Here is a 24,113-nt window from a genome sequence, read left to right on the forward strand (position 1 = left end):
GTAGTATTAGATGCCCTACAGCTCTCATCACATCTAACATGATGGCACTGGTAGCCCGTGACTTGGCATAAGCAGTATCTAAGGAGGAGTGCATGGGGCCCAGGGGTGCACTTGATTTGGTCATCAACATAATGAGGTAATTTTAAACAGATTGCCGCTGAGACAGATAATAAGCACATCATCAATGTGCCGGCCTGACCTTTACTAACAAAGCATAAAACTGTCGTGCTCTGGCTTGATGTTCAAGTTCTCAGGGCAGTATTGTATAAAGCCTTTGTATCAAGTGATAAAGTCTCCAGACAGTTTTCCTCTTTTTGCTCTATAGAATTAATGTAAATCAATGTGGATATAATGATTAATAAACCCTTTGTGGCGATCCCATTTTATTACCTTTGTGTTACTTTGCATCAAATTGCATTAAAGGTGTAATCTTTGATCCAAATGTAATCAAAAGGAAACCACCACAACCAAAATTATAACCACTTTGAAACCTTGTTACTATTTCCAAATTGACTGGCAGGTCTTTTCATACAAGAAGTAACAATACACAGTGCATATTAGGAATAATTTCATCAGGTTGTTAAATTAAAACTGGCCTATACCTTTGTGTTTAGCTGAGAAACATATAACATGCTCATTTAGAATCTGGTTTTCATAATTTAGAATTCATAGCCTTCAATTATATGAGGAAAAAAAAATATTTTGACATAATTTCCCATTGACCGTTTTTAAATCACATGCCAGCTAAAAGAAAATGAAGGTTTAATGAACAGATAAATGCAACCTGGTAAGATTAGAAATTCTGTAAAAGGGATTCAGTGCAGCTACTGAGAAAATCATACACAGAAAACATTCAGATAACACCCATATAAACTACTGCTTCTTTAAGAAGTATTTCAATGCATTAACACTGGGCTCTTTATGAAGTAGAAAAATGCAAATACTTTTGACGTCGATGCTACATGACTAGAGAAAACAGAAAAGAAAAGGCGGTGTCATTCCAGTTTGCTCAAGAAGTAGAAAACCTACAACTACCAGAATGCATTGGACCAATAAATGCTCCCAATGGTGGGTGAGGCAATGTCGGTGTGGCTGTTCTGACAGAGGGAATAATATGAAGGCCGGCTGGTAACAAACAATCTCGAAATTACAGTTAAAGAAAGCTAAAATTTGTTATTTTTTTCTCTCCTCTGTTTTGACAGTACACAAAAAAGTATGGCACCCACTTCCTGTTTACAAACTCTTGCATTACAGTGCACTAAAATATATTTCTTAAGACATTTTAGCCAGGAAATAGCCAATACTGTAACAGATTCTTTGTTTATTTTTATCAGCATTGTTCAGTTTTATCATTTGATCAATTTGTTTTGAGTTTGAGAGGGAGAGGGGGGCGAGACTTACTCTCAATCTGCTCTGTATTCTTTATGCACTTCGTAGCAGGTATACAAATATGAGGAGGTGCAATCTGCAGTTGGAGAAACAGCCCATGAGCCAGTGAAAATCCAGTGATTTTGGCAGAGACATGAGCAGGGACATCTGGGCGCTGGTAAGATGGATGGAGGTTTATCACAGTGCATTTACACACACTTCCCACATTGTTATGATAGTATCCCTTCAGCTGAAACTTGATTCAGCAGCAACATGAAATTAAAATTGTATGGCTATTCATCCAATATTTATTTAGATATTTCTGTCAAGAACAAAATGGTTGACCTTATGAATTCCTCAAATAAGGCATTTTCATAAGATTAATTTCATTTCTCTGAGAATCTCTGAACATATGCATCAATTTTGTATTTATTCTAAACGTTCTCACGTTCAATATGCGGAAGGCTCTACCTTGCATTGAAACTGCATTACATTAAATGGTGGAACTGGCAGTGCGAGCCTGTTATTTACTTTGTACAAACTGACAACCTCAAATAGAAACCCTGTTCTGACTGATGCTCTCATCTAACCACGCCGCTCAATGAGAGATGCACACTCTATCTCTGGTCAGTGAAAAATTGTGGAGTGCTTTTGGGTAGATATGCCAACTTGTATGCACTGTCAAGCCTCAGCAGGGCTTAGACTGATCTGAGCTGTGGGCTTTCATTTTGAGGGTGCGTGTGATTTTATGTATTTTATTTTTTACCTCATCTGCACTGTGTTTCACTCGCTGGTAAGAACATAGTGCTCTCACAACCTCTGTGTCTGTTTAAACAAGAAAAATGTCAGCTGAGACGATGCAGCCGCATTAACAAATAGGACAAATTAAGTACATTTTTAAACTAATCTGCAGTGAAATAGCTCATTGTGGGCAATTGGCTCTGTGGTTAATCTCAGCATTGACCTTGATTTTTGAGAATGACAATTAGCATTACATCAGCCTGCAAAAAGGAGTTTCAGATGCTTGGTATAACAAATTAAATTGGCTAAAGAACAAATGTAATAATACACTATAATAGTCCACATGCATCACAGGTTGTTATGATGTCTGTTATCAACGTCCCAGTCATTAGTCACCATAGACAAATGCTCTCTGTTGCTGGCAACAGACATTAGAGAGATGGAGGACAGCAGTGCATTGAAAAATGCACTATCCATATTCTTCTCCCAACCAAGTGCTTTATACCCTCTCTTTGCTGAGTTAATGTGAACAGGGATTTCCATTATGGATTTCTGTGTATAAATATGATATGACATATGTTTTGACAAATAGACAAATGTCAGTTTCAGACATCACACTTTGCTGTGTGATATACAGCCAGGGGTTGGGATTGCACACAGGAATCTGAACAAGAGCTCTCCACTCAAATGTCTCAGAGAAAACACCTGCTAGAGCCACATTCATGTGCGAGCACACACACACACACACACACACACAGGACGTGACTGTCTTGACTCCCTGTGACACGACTATACACTCTAATCTCCGTTAGGGTTCAGCCGGCGTGCTACGTGCTTCAGTCTAAATAATGTTTCTCCATCCTCTGCCTCCTAAGCCACGCTGGCCTTTGACTTGTTTACACAGATTAAAGATGTGATGTTGAAACATGTGCTGGATCAAACAGCGGCTCTGCCGAGGCGTAACAAATGTCAGCATGATGAAGGTGAGGACTCTAATGCTGTATTATCTCTGCTCCATTGTTTAGTGGATACAAGAGAAGAAGCAGGTGTGATGAATGTCCAGCAGAGATAGACACACATTTCTACCTGTCTCTACCTGTCTGTGGAGGGGAAGGAGGGGGGCAATCTATTTAGCCGCGGGGGTGGGGGTTGGGTCAGGCAATCCAATCTGAAGATGTTTGCTGGTTGACGGGGTGGAAGCAGTGAATGGACATGGCACAGTTTGGCCCTGGGAGATTTCTGTCTGACACTGCAAGGGAGGATAGACAGGAGCGGGTCGAGGACAGAATGGGAAGGTCAGCACAGGACAGACAGGTGTCACCTGATGTATTGTGGGTTAACAGCTTCCGAATGATGTTGCCATCGGCTCAGCCCACAACAGAAGCATCTATGAAACAAGGCTGAATTCCTTTCTTATCTCTGCACGTCTCCGATGATGTTACACAACTGAGGTTTGTCTTACCGACTATGTATGTTAAATTTGAAATGTAACGCTATAAGAACAAATCAATAATAAAGACAGTTCATCAATTAATGTGGTTATCGTGATGTAAATAAGTTGACAAAAGATCTCTAGTTACGTAAATCACAAATACAACACAATAAGTTCTCCAAACTAAACAACAAAATGTTTTTGTCAGCGGCAGTTGCCTACAAAGACTGTAAAAAATATTCATGTGATTGTTTTCAGATCTTCCACCATTATAAAAGCCTTTGCACACCAAGTATGAATGTTTTGTCCAAAATTGAAGAATAAAACACATCAGACTCAGTGTGTAAGTTTTCTGTGTGAACAATCGTTATCAGACGGATTGGACTGAATCAGGACTGAATGTTGGTGTTGGAGGTAAATCATGAGGTAGGACAGATTTGTCTTGTATAAATAATTCCCAAGGATAATGAGAATTACAGCAGTAAAAAGTGTAACAACCAGTGTTGGTTTCTTTTATAAAATCACAATGGCATCTGTCGAATCTTTAAGCCCTGTGTCCACTTTGGTGTTTTTTCCAGGCTGAAAAAGCCAGGCGCTCTTCAGTAATATCCACAGAGGTAAAAATATCAGTGCAAGGTAAAATTCTTGCTCTGGGTGGAGGGAGGGCTTTTTTTCTCCTCCATTGTTGTTGTTATTCAGCATTTGCACAGGTAAGATGTTACAGCAGGTCCTTGTGGCATTTGTCCCTCCTCCACTGTGACTGAACAGCTGGGTAAGAAGTGACAGTGACGAGCGCAGTGTTTTAACCCAAAGTTTAACATTTTTCAGTTATAGGCACATTAAAAAAATGCCCAACGGGCAGCGTTCAGAAAAAAATTCACTCAACACCTAGTCACACTGCTGGCGTTTGTAAGGTAGCGTAAATACGTGTTGCTCTCTTTGCAAAGAATTTAAAAAAATAGGCTAGCCTCAGGAAAAATTGCTTTGGTGGACACAGGCCCTAACCAAGTCGTTTTTGGTACGCAGAACCATGAAATTTCCATTAATGAAAAGGCTAAATAACAGGTAATGTACTTAATGGTTTAGAAAAACCTTTAAGCAGAGTTATTCATGCGTAGTTATCAGCACACATGGAATGCCTCTTGTCTAGTCAAATTATTAGGTAAGAACTATTCATTCATTCATTTTCCATTACCGCTTATCCTGTTAGGGGTTGCGGGAGGCTGGAGCCTATCCCAGCTGACAGCGGGCACCCTGGATCGGTCGCCATACTATCACGGGACTGAGACAACAATTTACCCATTTACACCCATGGCCAATTTAGAGTCAACAATAAACCTGCATGTCTTTGGACTGTGGGAGGAAGCTGGAGTACCCAGAGAAAACCCATGCTGACATGGGGAGAACATGCAAACTCCGCACAGAAGTGCTCCCCCACCCCAGGGTTTGAACCCTCCTCCCTGGGTTCCAACCAGGAACCCTCTTGCTGTGGGGCGACAATGCTAACCACCACGATGCCATGAGAACTAACTGTTGTATATACATATTTACATATAATCACACACACAGAGTTTCTGCTGAAGCTCTGAATAGACAAAGATCACACAGCAGCCAGAGGTCTGGTAGCAAAGGTCTAGATGGGTTTTTAAACAAATGATGACAAATGCTGTCATTTTTCTTGTGAGGGACAGTCTCGTAATTTCCATCAGTTCCTTTCAGTTTCATCACTATCAGTACACAGATAATATTTAACTTTTTTTTAAAAAAAAAATCATCCATCACAAAGGCTGTATGCGTCAACGGTCAGTCAACAACAGTTAAATTGCTTTTCAGACTCAGTTTTAGATAATAAATCACATACTTTTGTCAACAGTAAATGCGGGTGATGCTCCCTTTTCTATTATGTAGACAGACAAATTCCACTCCGGAAAAGAGATCATGCTGGTGTCAGATTTCTGAGAGAAAAACAGGCTGTGGTTTAAACATGTAAAATAATTACAATATAGCACACTGACCTTTTCTGTGACCCTTTTTTAAAGGCTGCTCTGCTGACAGGCTCTAATTAACATTAGCCTCCAGCAGCTGACTGGTGTCTTCTGGGAAGCAGAGAACAATCCTGGCCAGGCTGTAGTCCTGTAAAACACAGCAAAAGGCCATCAGTTCATCTGTTCGCCCCCCCTCCTCTCACCGCCCACCTCCTTCTCCTCTTCCACTCTAGTGAAAAAAAAAAACAGCTGGAAAGATACTTTAAGATGCTGCCATTAGAGATGCTCTCTCTCTCTGTTTTTACATTTAATCTTTTCCCTCCCTATTTACAGCCATGAAACTGACTGAAAGCTTGCAGCAAGCACTTAAGAAAATGTAGGATGTCGGTAAGTTCAAACAGGTTTAGATGGAATGGATGTGCTGATGATTTTGTGAAGATAAAAATGCACAGTTAGTACCCACTACATGATCGTTGTTTGGAGTCATTGTTGCACATTTTTTGGACCACGAATATTGTATAACATTCGTTGTACTTTTGGAGATGATCTTGGCACCTCTTGTTTTCTACAACCCTTTTTCTGCCAATTGAGCTCTGGGTCTTGAACTGCTTTCATCCAGGATTCTTGTAGCTGTCGTGCTTCCTACCAAAACCCGACTGCATTTCCACCAATTTTGAGCACAACCAGTGTTATCAAAGATTCATTAACAAAGAGCGTTGCACAATGCACAATAGAAGTAAACAGTAGTAGCAACATGTTAGAAAAACAGATAACTGGTTGCTCTGTGTTGTAGAGTGTAGATCAAAAAATGTATCAGGTGCTCTTGGGAAAAAATGAGGGAACTCCAAAACACTGCAAACAGAAAGGAATCCAGGCACTCCGAACAAAAATGAGAATGAGGAAGGAAAGATTAGATTAAAAAGCCTTTAATGGACAACTCATTAAAAAGCCAACATGTTTCGACCACTGTTGGTCTTCATCAGGGCTGGAGAAACCGATGCACCAAGGTGTGGTTTCATCTATATACAGTAGTAGCAGCAGCCAATAAGAAACTATCACATGACACAGTTAATGACATGACAAGTGAAGCCAATGAACCATGATAATAAATCACAGAGAATGAGAAAACAAGAAAAACACACAAAACATAACCAAACCAAACATCAGTCAAACTTAATAAAATACCCATGAACCAGTATTCAACATATGTTAAAGATATGATAAACATATTAAACATAACAGAAACATTAAAGGAAACATGTAAAGTCTATATCTTCATTAAGACCAGGATATTTTAACGCATCCAATTGATGAATCCAAAAAGCTTCCCTTTTGTTAAGTCTCTGTATTCTGTCACCACCCCTATCCATAGGTTTAATGTGCTCAATGCCCTCAATGCGCAGTAAGGAGTCATTGGCATTGTGATATTCACTAAAATGCCTGGCAATGGGGTAGTCATAATTTTTAATTCTAATGGCATATTTATGCTCAGCTAGACGATGCGCTCTCAGGCGTCTTTTGGTGCGGCCTATGTAGAAAAAACCTTCCTCACATAGACAGGACAGGCGGTACATAACAAAAGTAGTGTTACAGTTAATGAAATTACTTTGTTTATAAGTCCTGTTTGTATTTACATCAACAAAACTTTTAGTTTGCAGGACATTATCACAGTGAGGGCACCGCATACATTTAAAAGTGCCCACCGGCTTGGTCAACCAGGTACTTTTTTTATCTGCTGTAAGATATGAATGCATGAGCTTATCCCTGAGAGTGGGGGCATGTCTAAAAGAGATGACCGGTGGTTGAGGAAAAACTTGACTCAACAGATTGTCACTTTCAATAATGGCCCAATTACTTTTGTAATTGTAGTAGCAACATGTTGGATTGCATTGATTACCTGCCAGCTTATGTTCAGTTCTGACATTTGTTTTTATCCCAAAAAAAGCATGGACAACTGCACTTTTTTCCCCCTCTCATTGACTTGAATTATTGCCTTCTCCATCCTCTCTTTCCAACCTGTAGAATATTTCCCACCTACTGATGTCATCAGGATTCATTATTCAGATTGAGGAAAAACCGCTCATTTTTGGTTCAAGCTGGGGACCAATTTTTCAAGTTCAAACCAATTTATTTTTGGTCAGAATGCTCCTACTAGTTCAAAAATAGGCAGGGTGATGGTGAACCCACACACCTGCCATAATCTTAAAGAGTCATGGAGGGTAGGTGCTCATCATCACATTGGAGTGCACCAATTTTCCTGGCATCAGCATTCCAGAAATATAACAGTTGATATGGGGATAATATGTATTGTGTCACAGTGTTGAACCCCGCTGCTCACAAGGAAAGTACCATGGATACTTGTATGACTATAAAAAAGTGCCACATAGAAATTCAAACTCTGCACAGCAGACCGATGATGGCGTGAAGAAGGTGTACATGTTGGATTGTCATTTTAGGCTTTTCTATTTACACTATTGAGTTGCATTATGGGGAATGTAATGTCCAGCACTCTCTGACTGAAATATAGACTACTCCAGGAGTGTGTCCCTAAAGCCTGAAAATGAGCCAATATTTTGCCACTCCTAGCTCCCTCATCAGTGTCAGTGGGTTTTTACAATAGGTTTTTGGTTAGAAACTTGAAACGTCTGTGGTTAGCCAAACCTAAAGAGACTATTTTACAACATAAAACATGTTAGTAAATACCCCACTCGTATACGTTAAGGCTTGTAGTATATGTCTCTTAAGGAAGACTGATGCTAACAAGCGGCTAAATGAGACTACAGAATGTCAAAACACCATGCACTGTACAGCATAGTTATGGTGGCGATGTTAAGTCAAGCAACTGTGGTGTAGTTTGTGTATAGCCTGACGTTAGCTTTTTACTTCTGGCAATTGCATTTACGCTTCAAAAGAAATAAAGAGGTGTTCATTTGAAAAAGATTATCTTGCTGAGCAAAAGGTGTTAGTATCATGAACGTTTGTTTGCCACAGAGTTTATTTTCAGCAATAATACAGAATCCAGTGGAAAAATCCCATAGGCTTTTTAACGAGGGAACCAGGACGACGCTAACTTCCGCGTTGTCCTACAGAAAAATGTCCTGGAGCACTCTATATCTCTGACTCTGCTACTTTGACTTTGGTCATTAGTTTTTAGTCCACCAACTCAATTACAGTACAATACTAAATAGTTGAAATACCTCTTTAACAATTTTATAACTTTTCGTATAATGTGTCTAGATTCTGTTGTGCAGATGTGAAATCCAGCAACAATACAAGACATGTCCAGTATTTGTTGCTCTTTAGACCCTGCTGCTAGCAGAGCCAACACTAAATTAAAGCTCAAACAGCCAGAAAATGTTTCAAGATCCTGTATACAACATTTAGAACATTAACATAGCAGAAAACAGCTATTTTCCATGTAAAGATATAGTGTAGTCATGGCGTCCTGGGCAGATTATGACATCACGCTCCCTCTGGGTGTGTTGCAATCTTTCTGTTTATTGTTGTGGTAGATGGTCGGAATGCTCGTATGCGTTAATGCATGTGAGTTACTGTGTGAGTATCCCACTGGCTAGCTAACTGACACCGCTCTGCACTGCGCTCATACAATGGAACAGAGGCATTGTGGAAGCGTAGCGCCCTCCCCGCGGTTCACAGGTTAACACTGTTAACTATGTCGGCACCGTTGCAGTTGTTAGCACTGTTAGCATTAGCTGCTAGCCACCAGCTCAGCCATCTGCATGTTGCTCAAATTCTGAATCATAGAATGTTGTACACAGCTCCTTTAAAATGCGAATTTTCTTGATGTCTTTGTGCATTTTGATGGTAATGAAAACACAGAGTTAAAACTCCAGTCTTTTTGCAGTAGTGAAGGCTGCAAATCAATGAATGTGCTCCAGTATTTTTTTTCCCCTCTGAAGCTCACTGTCCTTGATCTGAGAAGCACCTGATTCAGCTGCATATTGCTGGAAGATGCTAATATGTTGGTCCTGAGATCACAGAATCATGCAGGAGGCTGTTATGGATGACTGCAGACATCATCGCAGTGCTGTTTTGGTGCTGTATTTACTCAGGCTTCAGTTAACCCTTACTCAGGTTGTAGTATCAATATCGATTCAGTGTCTAAATATTTGCTGGGCTCTGTAGCTGGGCTCTGGGCTGTCTGACATTTTTTTTTAATGGTAACTATGGATGATCTCTCAGAGGAATAAAGCCAGGGTGAGTTTTCTAATCTGTGACTCCAGATTTTTTAGTCAAGGTCAAAACACTCTTTCAGCTTTGCAACTCATGGCATAGGACCAGTCTCCCCTCACTCGCCAAGATAAATTCGGGTAGCGTGAGAACACCTAGTGAAAACGATTCCCCATACCTTCTGCGATTTGTTCAGTGCCGACAAGTACTCCCTACGCACCTGCCATTTTTCACTGAAAAAATCAATCAGCTGCATCAGGGGGGCTCATTTTCATCATCACTTCATTGACTTTCTCCGGGGCTAAATTCTCTTTACAACTACCTGGTGATACAGCTGGAGGCCAGGGAGATCATAGCACGTCTTAATGAGCTTGCACTTCTTTTTCCTTTAGCCTTGTTAGCTGACATTTAGCGGAGGCGCTCACATGTTGCTGACAAAAGCATTCCCAGTGATGCTCTTGCTAGGTGAGGCACGTACAGCTCTGTGCTTGATCTTGGCAGCTTAGAGGCATGATCATCACAGCAGCGGTCAGAAGAACAAACCAGGTGACAAAGAAGCACCCTGCTAGGATTTTCTGCTGAACAATTGCATGGATGATTTTAGTTTTCCTGCTGATGGCAGGATGGATAAAGCGGCAACAAGAGTCTTGATTGCCTTGTATTCAATGTATATCACTGAGTGCTTTTTGATTCAGCGTTTAACACCCTAGTATATCCCAGATTTCCTTGGAATTTATACTCAGCTATTAAATATGTAATAGCCATGTAATGATCTCATCTGTGTGAAAGAGTGAACATCCAACGTCAGAGTTAATTACTAACGAGCAGAACCTTATGGCTGGGCTCCACTGGCTGCAAGCGTAAGCGTCACGTCAGCGTAGCGTCGCGGCGTATTCATTTGGGCTCCACTGACTGCGTACGGAAGCGACACGTAGAGACGCCAGCGGGGTTGTTTACCGTTTGCTGAGCTGAGAGGCTGCATGTAGGCTGCATGAAATGTTAAAGCATTTTCCACCTAAGTTATTACATATATTTGAGTTATCTACAAGTTTACTGTACTGTTTGTCATCTACTCGCTTTCAAATGTCCGCCACAGACATTTACACAATGTCACGGATAAACATGGGTAAATGCATGAAAAAAAATCATTATGTATCACCTCTGATAATGGTTTATTCATTTAAAAACACACTGTGCTCGTTTAGCACACTATTTCATGTAGTTTTTATCTGCTGGAGGGTCGCGTAGGTGAGCGTAGCGCGATAAAAATAGAAGAGCCGCATAAAATAGAGAGTTGTCGCGTGACAGGCAGTGGTTGTCGTGCCGCTCACGTTGGTGGTGCAGCCACTGCAATGGATTAACAGGGTGGCGAGCTGCTACGGGACTCGCGCTGCAGTTAACATTACTAACAGCGTGAGTTAACGTCTCTGCACTTGTTGAGCTTCCACCTATGTTAATACAGGCTAATAAAACAGCTAATATAACATGATGAGTTAGAGTTGTTTGGACCACTTTTGGACTTGTTTGCCCACATATTTGTACTGAGAGGTCTTTGGATCCGTTCTGCTACTACGTCTGCTTCTTCTTCTGGCAGACCAGGTGCATTAATTGTGTCTTTACGATGCATACCGCCACCTATTTCACCGGAATTGTAATGACAAGCTACATTCACAGACACTGAGTCCCATTATAATGTGTTTATGAGCGAGGTCGAACAGGTAGCGCCAAAAGCATAAAAATCTATATGTGGCGGAGATAATTTATTCGTGGCGCACCGCCACAGATAAATGAATGTATGGGAAACACTGCAGTATCAAATAGTATTCCAGCCAAGCTATCGACCACTGCTGACCACTGTTTGAGACCATCAACAAAACCAGTTGTGTTTTAGTGAGTCATTGCTGTGTTTCCAGCCCAGTCTTTTTCTAAAGTCATCAAACACCGGCGCTCGGGTAGTTACTCCTGCGTCAGACACCGATGAAAAGAGCCGTGCTTTTACGTCAGCATGATAGGGGGCTGGGTACTGTCAGTGTGTAATGGCGCATGAGGATGTCAGGGGGAAATGTAGCTGGACAACAACGTACATTAAGGGGGAAAAAAGTCCAGGTAGGGCAGGTGGGAGAGGTGGTGGATGGGTCTTATGATCACTGACTTACACCTGGAAGGCTGGTGTTTGTGTCCTGTATGAATGTAAAGCCAAACCGTGTAATTTTTTTCTAAACCTAACCGCGTGCTTTTGTTGCCTAAATCTAACCACTTATGTCTGTTGTTGAAGGAAAAAAAAACATCAATTTGCAGTGTTGTACTGACAGTACATTTATTTTGAAAGAGACTGTATTTAAACTGTAAATTTCCTGTGAAAACGGAAGTGTATTTTGAAAAGACACAATGCGTGTAACAGGCTGCAGTTGACATGAATGTCAACAACAGATGCAGGAATACCAAGGAATACTTTGCCATGTATATGTGGACATGGGAAGTCCATGACCAAGCAGCAACTTGGTGCCAGGTCAGAGTGAGAATGTGTTGGCTTTTTAGGCTCCAAATATGGGTGTTTTGAGCAACCTGTCTGTGGGGATAGTGCCATGAAAAGCCGTTGTTTTTTTTAGACATTGCTGCTTTTCCTGCCTGGCCTATGCTCCCTAAATGGGGTATTTTAAGCTAAAGCATGATCCTCTTCTGACCATAATCAAGGACTTGTGCCTTCACCTAGCCACAAGTTAACCACAGTGCTGAAGTGTTTTATTGTAGTCTGCTTCAAGTGCAACTGTAACATATCTGTGGTTTGCAGAAAAGTAGGATGCCAATATTTTTTCTGGCGATTGGGTTTAGCATTCAGGTATTAACAATTAAGTTGTGCTTTTTTTTATCTGATAATGTGTTTACAAGATAAACCAAAAATCTAATAACAGAACCAGTGAAAATTGTAATTACATTATAAGTCATTATTTTCACATCAAATATTAATTTGTTGCTCATCATGAGGAAATTTGCACCAATTTGTGAAAAACCATGCTATTTACCATTTTTATTTCATTTTTAACATATTACTCGATACTTTTGCTTTATCCAGCTAGGTTATTATGAAATAATAACCTGTAGAGGTTTATCTTGGGTCCTAAATTAAACACCAATTTATCCAGTGATTATATTGATCCAATTCAAAACCAAGTGCAGAATTGATAATGCGGCTCTCTTTGCCTGTTGCTGAGGAGATTATTGTTAGGGAAAGCATTTTACATTATCTGTGAGGGATGAGGCGTTTGACTTTGACTGGAGGTCTGACAACTTTTGCATTGGCAAGATTGGGTGGGGTAATTACTATATACTGGGCCTTTTTTGTTTTTGTGGCTCAATTCACCAAGAGAACAGAAATTCCCTTTTTAAGTGCAACTCTCTCCTAAGCAGCTGCGACTGTCTAATAATCCCCCACCACCGCCACCCCCTCTTCCATCTTGACTCGGCTTCGTCCTTGTAGCCACTGAGGTCTTCCACGCTTTTCGATGCTGACCTTATTCCCAGTATGTGTGACGTGATCCAACATGACATTCAAATATGTCCCCTGGACCACTGAATGGCTCTTAGTGCTGCGCGCTTTCAGATGAGGCCCGGCTTTCTGGTTCTCTCTACTATCCTACAGGGAATGAGCCAATCATCTCTTGTTTTCCAAATGGACCTGAGGCACCGCTGTAGAGCTGCTCCTTAGGTAGTCAGGTAGGTGGAAAAGTGGGAATGAAGGTCACTGAGGGGAAAAAAAGCATATCATGGATTGTTGGTTTTTTTAATCAGATCTACATAAAATATAGCGCTGCTTGGCTGAAGAAAGTAACACTGAAGTGCACCATAAGACTGTGTGGTCACAGTGATCTCCAAAGGCACTGAAGTGTGTTAAACAATCTGAGTGTTCAAATATCCTGACCAATGTGCCTGTGGCCTTACCCAAGGGATGTGAACTGCACTAATGGAAATCAATGAAAGCACTGGCATTTCAAATGTGGCTTGATTAGATGTGTGAAGTTACCAAGAGAAAAGGGATAAATTGATCCAAAGTATAAATGCATGCAGACTGAAGTGATGGATGTCGCTCGCTGATCTTGTATGATGATTGGCGTATATGTGAGCTAAACATGGGCTGAGTGACCTGTAGCTCACCGTATACCTACCATCATTACGTAAAAAGACCTGATGGTACACAGAGGATCGATGCCCCAGGGGTAATCACACCAGCAGTTACAAAAGACAAAGCATCAGGGCAGGATACTGTGAAATGTTAGTCTGTGATATTACTAGCTGAGGTGCAGATCTTAAATCGAAGTTATGTGGGTGTTGGATGTGTTTTAGAAGGTTCCCCACGAGAATCACGGTGAGAAATGTTCTTTGCCGAAGGAAAGCGAGAGAGAAAATGCATTCTTACCTCTTTTCTCCAAGATACACAGTTCAAAGGTGAACTGCCAGCCTCCTCATCTCACCTTCTCATTATTTTACAACAAATAGCATTCCTGCCATGTCAAAGCACAGAAATAAAATCATTTTATTACTTGCTTCTTTTATGTTTGTCCAATGTAAAGCCAATGAGCCACATACACACTGTACCGTGTAAAGACATGTTTGCTCTTTCTCTGCAGATGCATGACATTGAACCAACACACCCCAGGCTCTCTTACAGTGAGAATATCCACCTATTTATTTTTCAAAGGTATATCTCCAAAAGGCGCACATGTATCAGGTTTTATATGAATTCCCAATTGCAAATATTCAGAATGAACGTAGGACTAACAGATTTAATTGCAATGCTTTCCTCTGGTAGACCTGTTGTTATTGAAATGTTAATACGCTGATGGCTGATTATTTTGGCAGTCACTCTTAATTATTAAAAACTGCTGTTATCTGCAGGTTGCAGGGTTTGAATCTGATAAACTCTTGATAAGAGCAAAAAGAGGGATTAATGGATTTCATTAGCTTTGTGATTAACTAATCTGTATTATGTTTCACTGTGTGTTAAAAAATATGTCCACATCTATCGCCTCGTCAACGAGGGTTCAAGAAATAAGAACCAACAGGTTTGCAGAAACTGCTTTGATATAAAAATGACAGAGGGCCTTCTTGAACAAAGACACAGATGTTCCGTAGAGTTAAATGAGTCTGTTGTTCAACAGCATGAAGAGAACAAAGTCCAACAGAAACTTTAGGGAAACGGAGAGGCTGAGAGCAAAAAGCTGCCCATTTGGCTGACAGACGGCTGCTGTAGCGGCTCCCAGCAGCTTTCTGTAGACTCTGCTTTTGACAGCCAGGGATAAGTGGCCATTAAAATCCCATGATCACTAAATACACCTGTCATTAGCCATCAACTGTGCATTAACGCTGCTAGCTGGGGCTTACCACAAAGGAAGAAATACAGTATTGCCTCAATTAAAAAACTAAAAACATGGTTCCACATTTTGACAATTTGTCTGGTCATTATGCTCTAAGTGCTCTCAGGAAAGTACAAATATGTTGCATGTTTAACATTTCACACATAAGTGAAAAACTCAGACACACAATATTCACATTTTATCTTTGACAGTCAACATTTATAAGAAAAAAACAAATGTCTTTAAGCTTGAAAAGAGATTGCACAATCATAACAAAAAACTTTTCTCGCACTGATTTGCAGACATTCAAAGACATACGTCATCAGTGCTACAACATGCATTCAGACCATACCACTGTTTCTTACTGTCACTATTGGGATGGGATTTTTTTTCTGTCATTAATGTATTAATGGCTGTTATTTGCAATGAATTCTCATATATTTCCACGTACACTGCTCATGAGCATTTTGTTATCTGCTACGGTAACACTTTACTTGAAGATATCTACATAGGAGTGACATGACACCTAACTATGACATGACACTGTCATGAACTTGTCATAAATGTTTTGACTGCTGTCATTAAGTGTCATTCAGTTTTAATGACAAAGTGACAAAGACAACTTCTGGTAATGTCACTTTGATTAATGTCAACTTGTCATAATCAAGACAACCCAAACAATGTCAACTTGTCATGACAAAGACAACTTCTGGTAATGTCATCCTGGTAAATGTCAACTTGTCATAATCAAGACAACCCAAACAATGTCAACTTGTCATTACGAAAACTGAATGACACTTAATGACAGCAGTCATAAACGTTTATGACATGTACATAATGTTCATGACAGTGTCATGTCATAGTTATGACAGTTTCATGTCACCCTTATGTAGATACCTTCAAGTAAAGTGTTACCCCTGCTACCTTTATTGTTACAGGAGCACTTTACCCCCAAAATGATCATTTGTATATCAGTTACTCACAAATACTCATAATACGAGTCTCATTTATCCAGTCGTATGCTCAATGCTTCAGTAACATTTTTACTAAAACCTTACTACTTCCATATAAACAGTCTCATGCATTGGAGAGGAATGCACCTGGGTAACCACATGCATTTGAACTCTGCTGTGCATCTCATCCAAATCCCGCCTCCCAGCTCCTTCATTTGCCAGGGTGTGACAGGTGTGGGTGGACGACAGCAAAGCTCCTGGGCAATGAACAGACAGAGTTGAAACCCACATGCTTGCCCAGGTGCTCTCCTTCTTTGTGCCTGGGACTGTTTACGTGTAAGTGTTTTAAATAGTAATGTTTTAGGGAGATGCAAACGTTTGGCAAGTTCTGAGCATATGACTGGATAAATGAGACTGTTTTAGCTGTAAGTTTTCCTCATGGAATCAAGGTAACATGGGCTGAGTAACTGATATACAAATGATCATTTGGGGGTGGTCAGTCTTTTAAGGTTTAGTTAATACTGAACATCAGAAAAACATTGTAGTCTTTGTAAAGGTTAGGGAAAGATCATATTTGTTTCCAAAAGAAACAGACATCAGACACTGCGATCTCTGGCATCAGCGTCACATGCTTTCAACACCCAGCCACCTTGACCTCCTGCCTTCTGTTTCGCAGCAGTATAAATACTTCACACTTCTTCTGCCTTGGCTTTAAAGTCTTTGAACAAATGACTGATGGTGTAATTTTTCCGATAAGAACAGTCCCCTTGGAGACAGCTGTCCGGGCTTTCTGGTGTTTTTTAATCTCCCTCTCCACCTTTGCACATTTCCTGTCCAGAGAACATCTTGATGACTCTGTGTTAATGTCTCGACACATGCTAAGGTGACATTTGAAAGCACCCAGATGCTTTTTAATCTGAGAGCTGTCTCATTTGCCTACAGTTTTTTCAGATGCAGTGCAAACACAAAAACTGATGCATTAGCGGAACATGTGGTCCTCAAATTTGTTCTTGGGGCTTATAGTTCTTGGAACTGTTTGGTTGAAAATGGCTATTTGTGGACACCAACAATTCTTAGGGGGATTATCCAGGACCGAGGACATATTTTCCTATCTGCAAATCTCATTTTTATGAAAAGGCTCAGAGACTGTGAGCCTGTTAAATCTGCCTAAGCAACATTGTCAGAGAATCACCTCCAGAAATTGTAGTTGGATACAAGCACAGATTAGGATTTCTGTTCTCCTGATTCTGGCATTTGGGTGAAGTTGTCGGGTGTAAACAAATACAGTATCGACTGGGCTGTCCAATGTCTCACACATTCTGATACATAACTGCTGTTTTTATTGCAGATTTGCTCTGTAAAGACAACAGGCAGTTTATCTCAAAACAACGTTTTCTCTCATTTTGCTCCATAAAAAAAAACGGACAATAGAGTTGGGACCTTGCCCAGTCAATGGAATGTTATCATTAATAGAGTCATTAAAAGAATAGGAAGCTGTATATGTATAAATGGATTTTCTGGTAATTGTTTTTGTAGCCTGAGGCCTGGGATGTGGATTTGTTTTGTTGGTCTGTTTATTTCTTTGGGTATCATAGCTAAGGGTTGCCCATTTTCTGCATGAATATACTGTTGGAAAAGCGTGGATGCCAGGTCATTTTAATTAGGTCCAAAACAGGACGTTGTTCCTGCCAGCACTTATAACTCTTCCTCTTGTTATTAATTGATATGCAGAATTAGCCTGTGTGAAACTGTCCATCAAACTGCAGATCTATCCTCTGAGCTGTGAGTGATAGTACTCCCATGGCTTCTAACAGTGTTGTCATTAAAAAAAAAAAATCCACGTTAAAGGAACAGTTTACCTCAAAATCAAATCCCTGTAGTGCTGTTTATCAGTCTTGATTGTTTTGGGGTGAGTTGCCGAGTGTTGGAGATATGGGCCGTAGAGATGTCTGCCTTTTCTCAAATACAGCAAAAATAGATGGCACTCAGCATGTGGGGCTCAAAGCACCAAAAACAGATCACTGGAGAAGCTCAACACCAATGTCTCTTTCCAGAAATCATGCCCTGGCTGCTCACAATAATCTTCAGGAAGTGAAACGCAGAAGGAATCGTGCATCTACTCATGGACAAGAGGCCTGTGCTTGTGACTTGTTCACTGAGGTGTAACACTAGCTAGGTCAGCAGTGCCAGGTGAGCTAGCAGTAGATGCAAGCTTCCTTCTGCACAGTGATACAGTTGGCAGGTGTGGTTCAGGAGGAACAAAATAGTTTTTTACATGAAACTGCTCACAACAAGGTCTGTGGATTATCTTGAGTAACAGAGCCATTTTTTTCAATTTTTTCCAATGTATTTTTGGCACTTTGAGCACCACGAGCTGAGTGCCATCTAGTTCCATTATATTTGAGAGAGGGCAGACATCTGTATGGCCGATATATCCAGCACTCAGCAGCTCACAGCAAAAAAAAAAACAAAACAAAAAAAAAAGCACTACAAGAAAGAGGAAGAATATGTTATTTTGATTTTGGGGGGAACTGTCCCTTTACCGTGATGTAAACACTTAGATCATCTGTATCTAACTTGCTGCATTATACTGAGCCTTTTAAACCTTCATCACGATTAAAATAAATCATATCAGGCTTGCATTAGTCCTGCAGCCTTGGGAATGATTCACTGAGCAATAAGGATTTGAGAGATGACAATGTGAAAGATAATAGAGTGGTAAATGTATAGCAGTAAAAAGACGAGTAGAAATAATCAATGAATGTGAAATAGTTAATAGAAAAACAAACAACAGAATGATACCTTTCCTCCTTGAATTTATGCGATAGTTATTTTAAGGTGAACAGCCAGTATGGGGGAAATCAAATGAATGAGGAAGTCACTTAACGTTGTCTTCCACTCTATGCTGATTTTTATAATTACTGCTGCTCCAAATCAGTGAATACAGTAATACCTCTCTTCATCTGCAGTCGTCGAGGCTCCTGTTTTTTTTTTCCATAAAGCCCTCCAGAAAAGCTTGTTGCATCCAAGGCTGAAACCTAAATGCTGGTTGTAAGGTCAAGTGGAAGTCATCATCATAAGATTTTGAGTTTTTTCCCTCTTCCTGGAGGCGGGTCAGTTGTTTTGTGCTGTTAATAACAGTCGAGTTGAGCTTGCTGCAGGCCTTCAGTACTAGCTGCCCTTGTGCATATTATACTGTCATCTACTAATCAGAGCCATGAGCTAAGTTGCAGTGAGATGTGGCTTCGAATATGAATATCCATGCTTCAGTTTTTCCAAATAGGCATGCTAGCTTGAATTTATGCACATGTGGGATTTTTCTTGTTTCTTTGCTGCCTGAGGGTAGTTGACAGCTATTCGGTTTGCCAACAGTCTTGTCAGATAGCAGGCCAATGAGTTACAGCGTTTCTTTGCTGGTTTCTTTCCTCATCGCAGTTTCACCAAAACAAATGTGGAAATGGAGGTTGTCAGTGTTCAGTCCCACAGGATGCTGCACAGAATCAGTGGCATCTGACTCTCTGTGGTCGCCACAAAGCCGCACGACGGGGGATGTGGGAGGGTTGGGGGGGTGTGCGGGCCAGGGTACTGTATGTCCCGGGGATAGTATTGGAACTTAATGTAGCTGCAGTTAGCTTGTCTTTCCTCTCCCCCTTCACCCCAGCCAACCCCCACCACCACCACCACCACCACCACCCAGCACTGAGTGATGTCAGACAGTCAGGGATGCTGGATGCTGAAGGAGAGCGCAACGGCAGCAGGCGGCAGAGATAAGGCCCCCCCATACCTCCACAGATTAAACAGCAGGATTAACCTCTCTACTCTACCACTGCCACCACGGTGTCTTTCACCCCCTTATCTACCCCCACCTCCCCCTTTTCTCCTCCAACATTTGCCACCATACATTTGTACAGTTGTCATGATGTAGGAAATTGCTTTTTAACCCTATGTGGCTTTGCTCTGTCCTTGGCGATTGAAACATAAGAAAATGGAACAGACCCTGCCAGGAAAACAAACAGAAACGTTTTCCCCAAAATGCTTTCTGGTCTCGTCCCAGACCAGTCTTGAAATAGCATGTCTGCAGAAATAAGGAGAGAAGGGAACCCTGCTGAATATGTCACCGATTACAGCAATTTTGGTAATTTCAACAGTTTTTCTGCTTCTTTTCTTTGAGCTTGCCAGATTTAATGACTTGAAGATTCAGTTGCAACATTTGATTTATTCATGTTCAAAGGAATAAGGGAAGCCAGAAGCACCAATAAATAGTCCAACAGATAATGTCCTCAGCTGTGCCACCCTGAAGCCACACCACGGAAATGATTTGCAGATATTTATTTATTTTGTGCTCCGCTGTTCAGAGCTCCAGCCGCACTGACAGCAATACATGTCCAGTTCTCTTGTTTCATGGATACTGGATAGCAATCAAAAAATGTATGTGTTTAAGAGCCCTCTTAAATGGAATGGTATATATTTACATACATTGTGTGGCGCGTTGCCTCAGTCAGCATGCACTCTGAAGTCAATGCATTTCAACTATCTGTGCTCAAGGCTTATGTTAAAATTGTATTTAAACTACATTTGAAACACCACATTTTTGTTAGTCCTACTCTAGATTTATTTTCATACTTCTGCATTTTTAGTTTTTGCCACGTCAGAGAGTTGGAATTTCCTGCAGTGTCTGGTAATAGCGCCTGGCTCTTCACTGAAAATATATTTCGAGGTAAACAACACATCATATCATGTCAACATTTTGTCTGTGCGTGCAAAGGCTTTTGTCTGTCAGGTAACAACTATAATCAGTCATATCAAATGTTTGGTTCTGGCTGTCAGACGTCAGCCTAAGATGGAGGAAATGAAGATCCCCTGCTCTCCAAACCAGGCAATTAGCATAGCATCCCCCTGTGTTAGGTACCTGCGATAAGAGGGCTAGTGACCAAGTGAGCTATGACATTCCATTGATCCAGAAAATTGCTGCAGAGCCAGCCTTGAAATTAGTTTAAATTGCTGAATCAAAAAATGTTATCCTGGATTCTGGCAAGGCCAGCGTAAACCTTATGCCTCTAATCCCCAGACTGATGTGAAAAGTTGTCAGGGATCGTGTCGCCCACCGCCACGATTGATGGGGGAATTTGGATTCCATGTGACAGAGAGAGACACATGCAAGCGACTGGGATTTGACTTGGATGGCACTTATGGCTACTAGGGTCGTGACTTGGTTTCAAATCCTCAGGCTTTGGGAATTTCCAGTGCGATCTACCACTGGCTTTGTGCTTTTCAATTCAATTACACGCCAACTCTTTACTCTGTGACAATGTCGGATATCAAGCCGTCTTAGATGTGAGTTGAGTCATAAATCTGAGCTTTGACGCACAGTTCAAGGATTGGGGGGAATAATTTACCATCAGTCAGGTGCCTCGTTTTATCCTCTTTGGATACTCTCAAAATAGCTACAAACAGCAGCGTTGGAGTTGTAGATTGATGGAAGGAGGGGAGCAGGCAGGAATATGTCAACTCTAAACACCCTTAATGTGGAATCAGTTCTGGTAAGAGGATCACTGAAGCAAACACAGGAGTGGATTAAAGTCAAATATATTCTGTTATAAGTATAATCTCCAGTCTGCCTAAAAACAGAGCTTGACCAAGACTACCGGCACGGCTAGTGTTTTTATAAATCACATATCTGCTATCTGAACAAGAAAATTAACACTGATTGCTCTCGATGATGCAAATAGTAACATGTCAAACTCAAAGGGAAGTTGCAATTTGAACTTTAAGAAGTCACCCACACATTGGTTGGCACATTATACTTTTCACACAGTGATTAACCAGGCAATAGACACAGCCTGCTTAACCTATTTGAGTTCACCACTTGCCTGCAGCATGCTGCTGCCCAGATGTGCAGAGACAGCTCACTAATGAACGGCTGAAATATGACTTTAACACCACTGTCGGAGCTGCAGAGGTTGTTTTAACCTGTTTATACAATAAATGTATTATGTATCTGTTGAAATAAAACCCCAACCGCCCTCCTCCCTCCACCCTACACTGATGCACCCCACTTGCCTTTTTTTTCCTTTGGCACAATTGTACTGTTGTGGATTCAGTTTCACATTCAAAGAATTTCTTCCATCTTCACCACTGAGTTTAGAAAATGTCAACAGCCACAGAAAACAGAAGGCATTTTATCTGCCAGTTTGATGGGGCAATCTTTGCACAGCCCCTGTTTTTAAGGTTTGTTTATCATGTCCCACGATGTCAGCAAATGTAAAAAAAAAAAAAAAAAAAACGGGTCTTTTTTTAGTTTCTCTTTTTGCCTCATGTGGAGAAAAAGTTCAACTCTAAGTGGGTGAAGCTTTAAGTATCGTACATAATCCCTCTTGCTTCTGACAGGAATAAGAAACTTGCCCTAAAGACCACTCAACGGATTTTTAAGTTAGTGTGTGAAAATCCAGCAGGATAAGAGAATGCCCCACTGGATACACCAGGATTAGTATATCTATTGATTTGTGTCATCTTGAGGAACACGCAGTATATTACAAGCACATTAGAAGACAGTATCTCTCCACATTAAAATGTTAAGCAACAGGAACAGGCAAGGGCACTTCAAACAGCTGCTTAGCAGCTTACTGATTTGCTGAGTGTGTCTCTTCCCAACAGGTATGTAGTAATATGTTCTCATTAGAGCTCCAACATCAAAGCCAAAACAAAAAACTCCTTATCTACTAGTGAAGGCTCAGGACTTCACCTCTTTTACAGGGAGAAACTTTATAAAGCTCCAGATTACAACATTTTATGTAACTTCAAATGGTGTTGCAGTGACCAGAGCTTTACCTGGAGCAGTCCTCAGTGCTTTGTCTGCTTTAAGTCTCCCACTGGGAGAGCAGAAACCACAAGGTTTGACAGAGTGTTGACTTAGCAATGTGTTGACACTGTCCCGTATGTCACACCAGCACACATGCTGAACTGGAGTAAAAATAGCCCACCATTGCACGGTCAGTGTCCAGCAAAGCTAAATAATTTCCAACCTTATCCAAGCAAATGTACTGATTTTTTAATAGGCACCATCACAGCACACACTAATGGAAATAAATGGAAATTAAAATCACACACATAACAAGGTCCTGAAAAATAGTTTTTGAGCTTGTTCATTATAAAACGCATCCCCCAGCACTAATATATAGCCGAGGGCTTATCTCCAGGTCAGAAAAGTAAAGCCAATGCGCAAGTGCCTTAATGCTGTATTCTTTTTAATAACTAGCAAGGGTCAACTCCACTAGCTGCGAGAAGAAGTCAGATTGTATGTAAGTCTATCAGAAAATGATTGCACTTCTCACTTGATTTATCACCTCAGCAAACAATTAACTAATGAGTATCTGGTCTCAATCTCTAGTTACACGTCTTTACTTCAATACAGTATGATGTTCACTTTGTAAATGATGTAGACCATAAAGCGGGTTATGCTTTAGGGCGTGACTACTTTGTGATTAATCTCTTGAAACAGATGCATGTTGTGTAGAATCTGTAAGCGATTTCAGTATCGGAAGTGTTCTTCTTCACGACTGTAGTTTGTTTGTAGTCCGAGTGGTATTGACCAATCATGTCTAAATGATGATCAACAATCCATGAGGAGAGGCGGAGCACATTGGCTGGATCTCTTTATAGAGGTAAGCCAAAATAAATATGGCTACAGCAGATCATCCCGAAAAATTTCCCAGAGGCTTTATTGTCGTCAGACCAAAAACCGATGAGTTTCGAGATTGGCTTGTGATCGACAAGTTGCTACCAAGGCAGTGTCCTCAGATTCTCAGTCAGATCCACCGCTCACTTCTCCCCAGCTCCACCCTCTTGTCCAAATATGGTCACTTCTGACTCCAAAAAAAACATGATGGCAACGGCCAGAATGCATGCTTTAGTTTTCAAATGGTAATCCATGGGTGACATCAGGGTGGTAAGGTGTACAAAACTACTTCAGGTAGTTTGTCACTGGCTTGTGTGATTAGTAACACTACCACTGTAGTGATAACTGTAAACACACCTTGCTAATAAGCCCAAAAGCTGAAGTAAATGAATATACAAAATTATGATTGACACACTG

At 40.8% G+C, this 24,113-nt stretch overlaps 2 protein-coding genes across 2 annotated transcripts in view; one reads left to right on the plus strand and one right to left on the minus strand.

The window, feature by feature from the left end:
* The window catches only part of asic4a (acid-sensing (proton-gated) ion channel family member 4a), a 128,091-nt gene that overhangs the window by 41,032 nt on the left and 62,946 nt on the right, over positions 1-24,113 (plus strand). The gene's annotated exons all lie outside the window — the stretch shown is intronic.
* The window catches only part of LOC125899663 (translationally-controlled tumor protein homolog), a 589,762-nt gene continuing 577,315 nt past the window's right edge, over positions 11,667-24,113 (minus strand). The window contains exon 6 of the mRNA XM_049594120.1: positions 11,667-11,676. Within this exon, the coding sequence (XP_049450077.1) occupies positions 11,674-11,676 (3 nt within the window). The 3' untranslated portion in view covers positions 11,667-11,673. The remainder of the gene's footprint in view (positions 11,677-24,113) is intronic.

This window comes from Epinephelus fuscoguttatus, linkage group LG13, assembly GCF_011397635.1.
Source record: "Epinephelus fuscoguttatus linkage group LG13, E.fuscoguttatus.final_Chr_v1".
In the NCBI taxonomy this organism is placed as follows: domain Eukaryota; kingdom Metazoa; phylum Chordata; class Actinopteri; order Perciformes; family Serranidae; genus Epinephelus; species Epinephelus fuscoguttatus.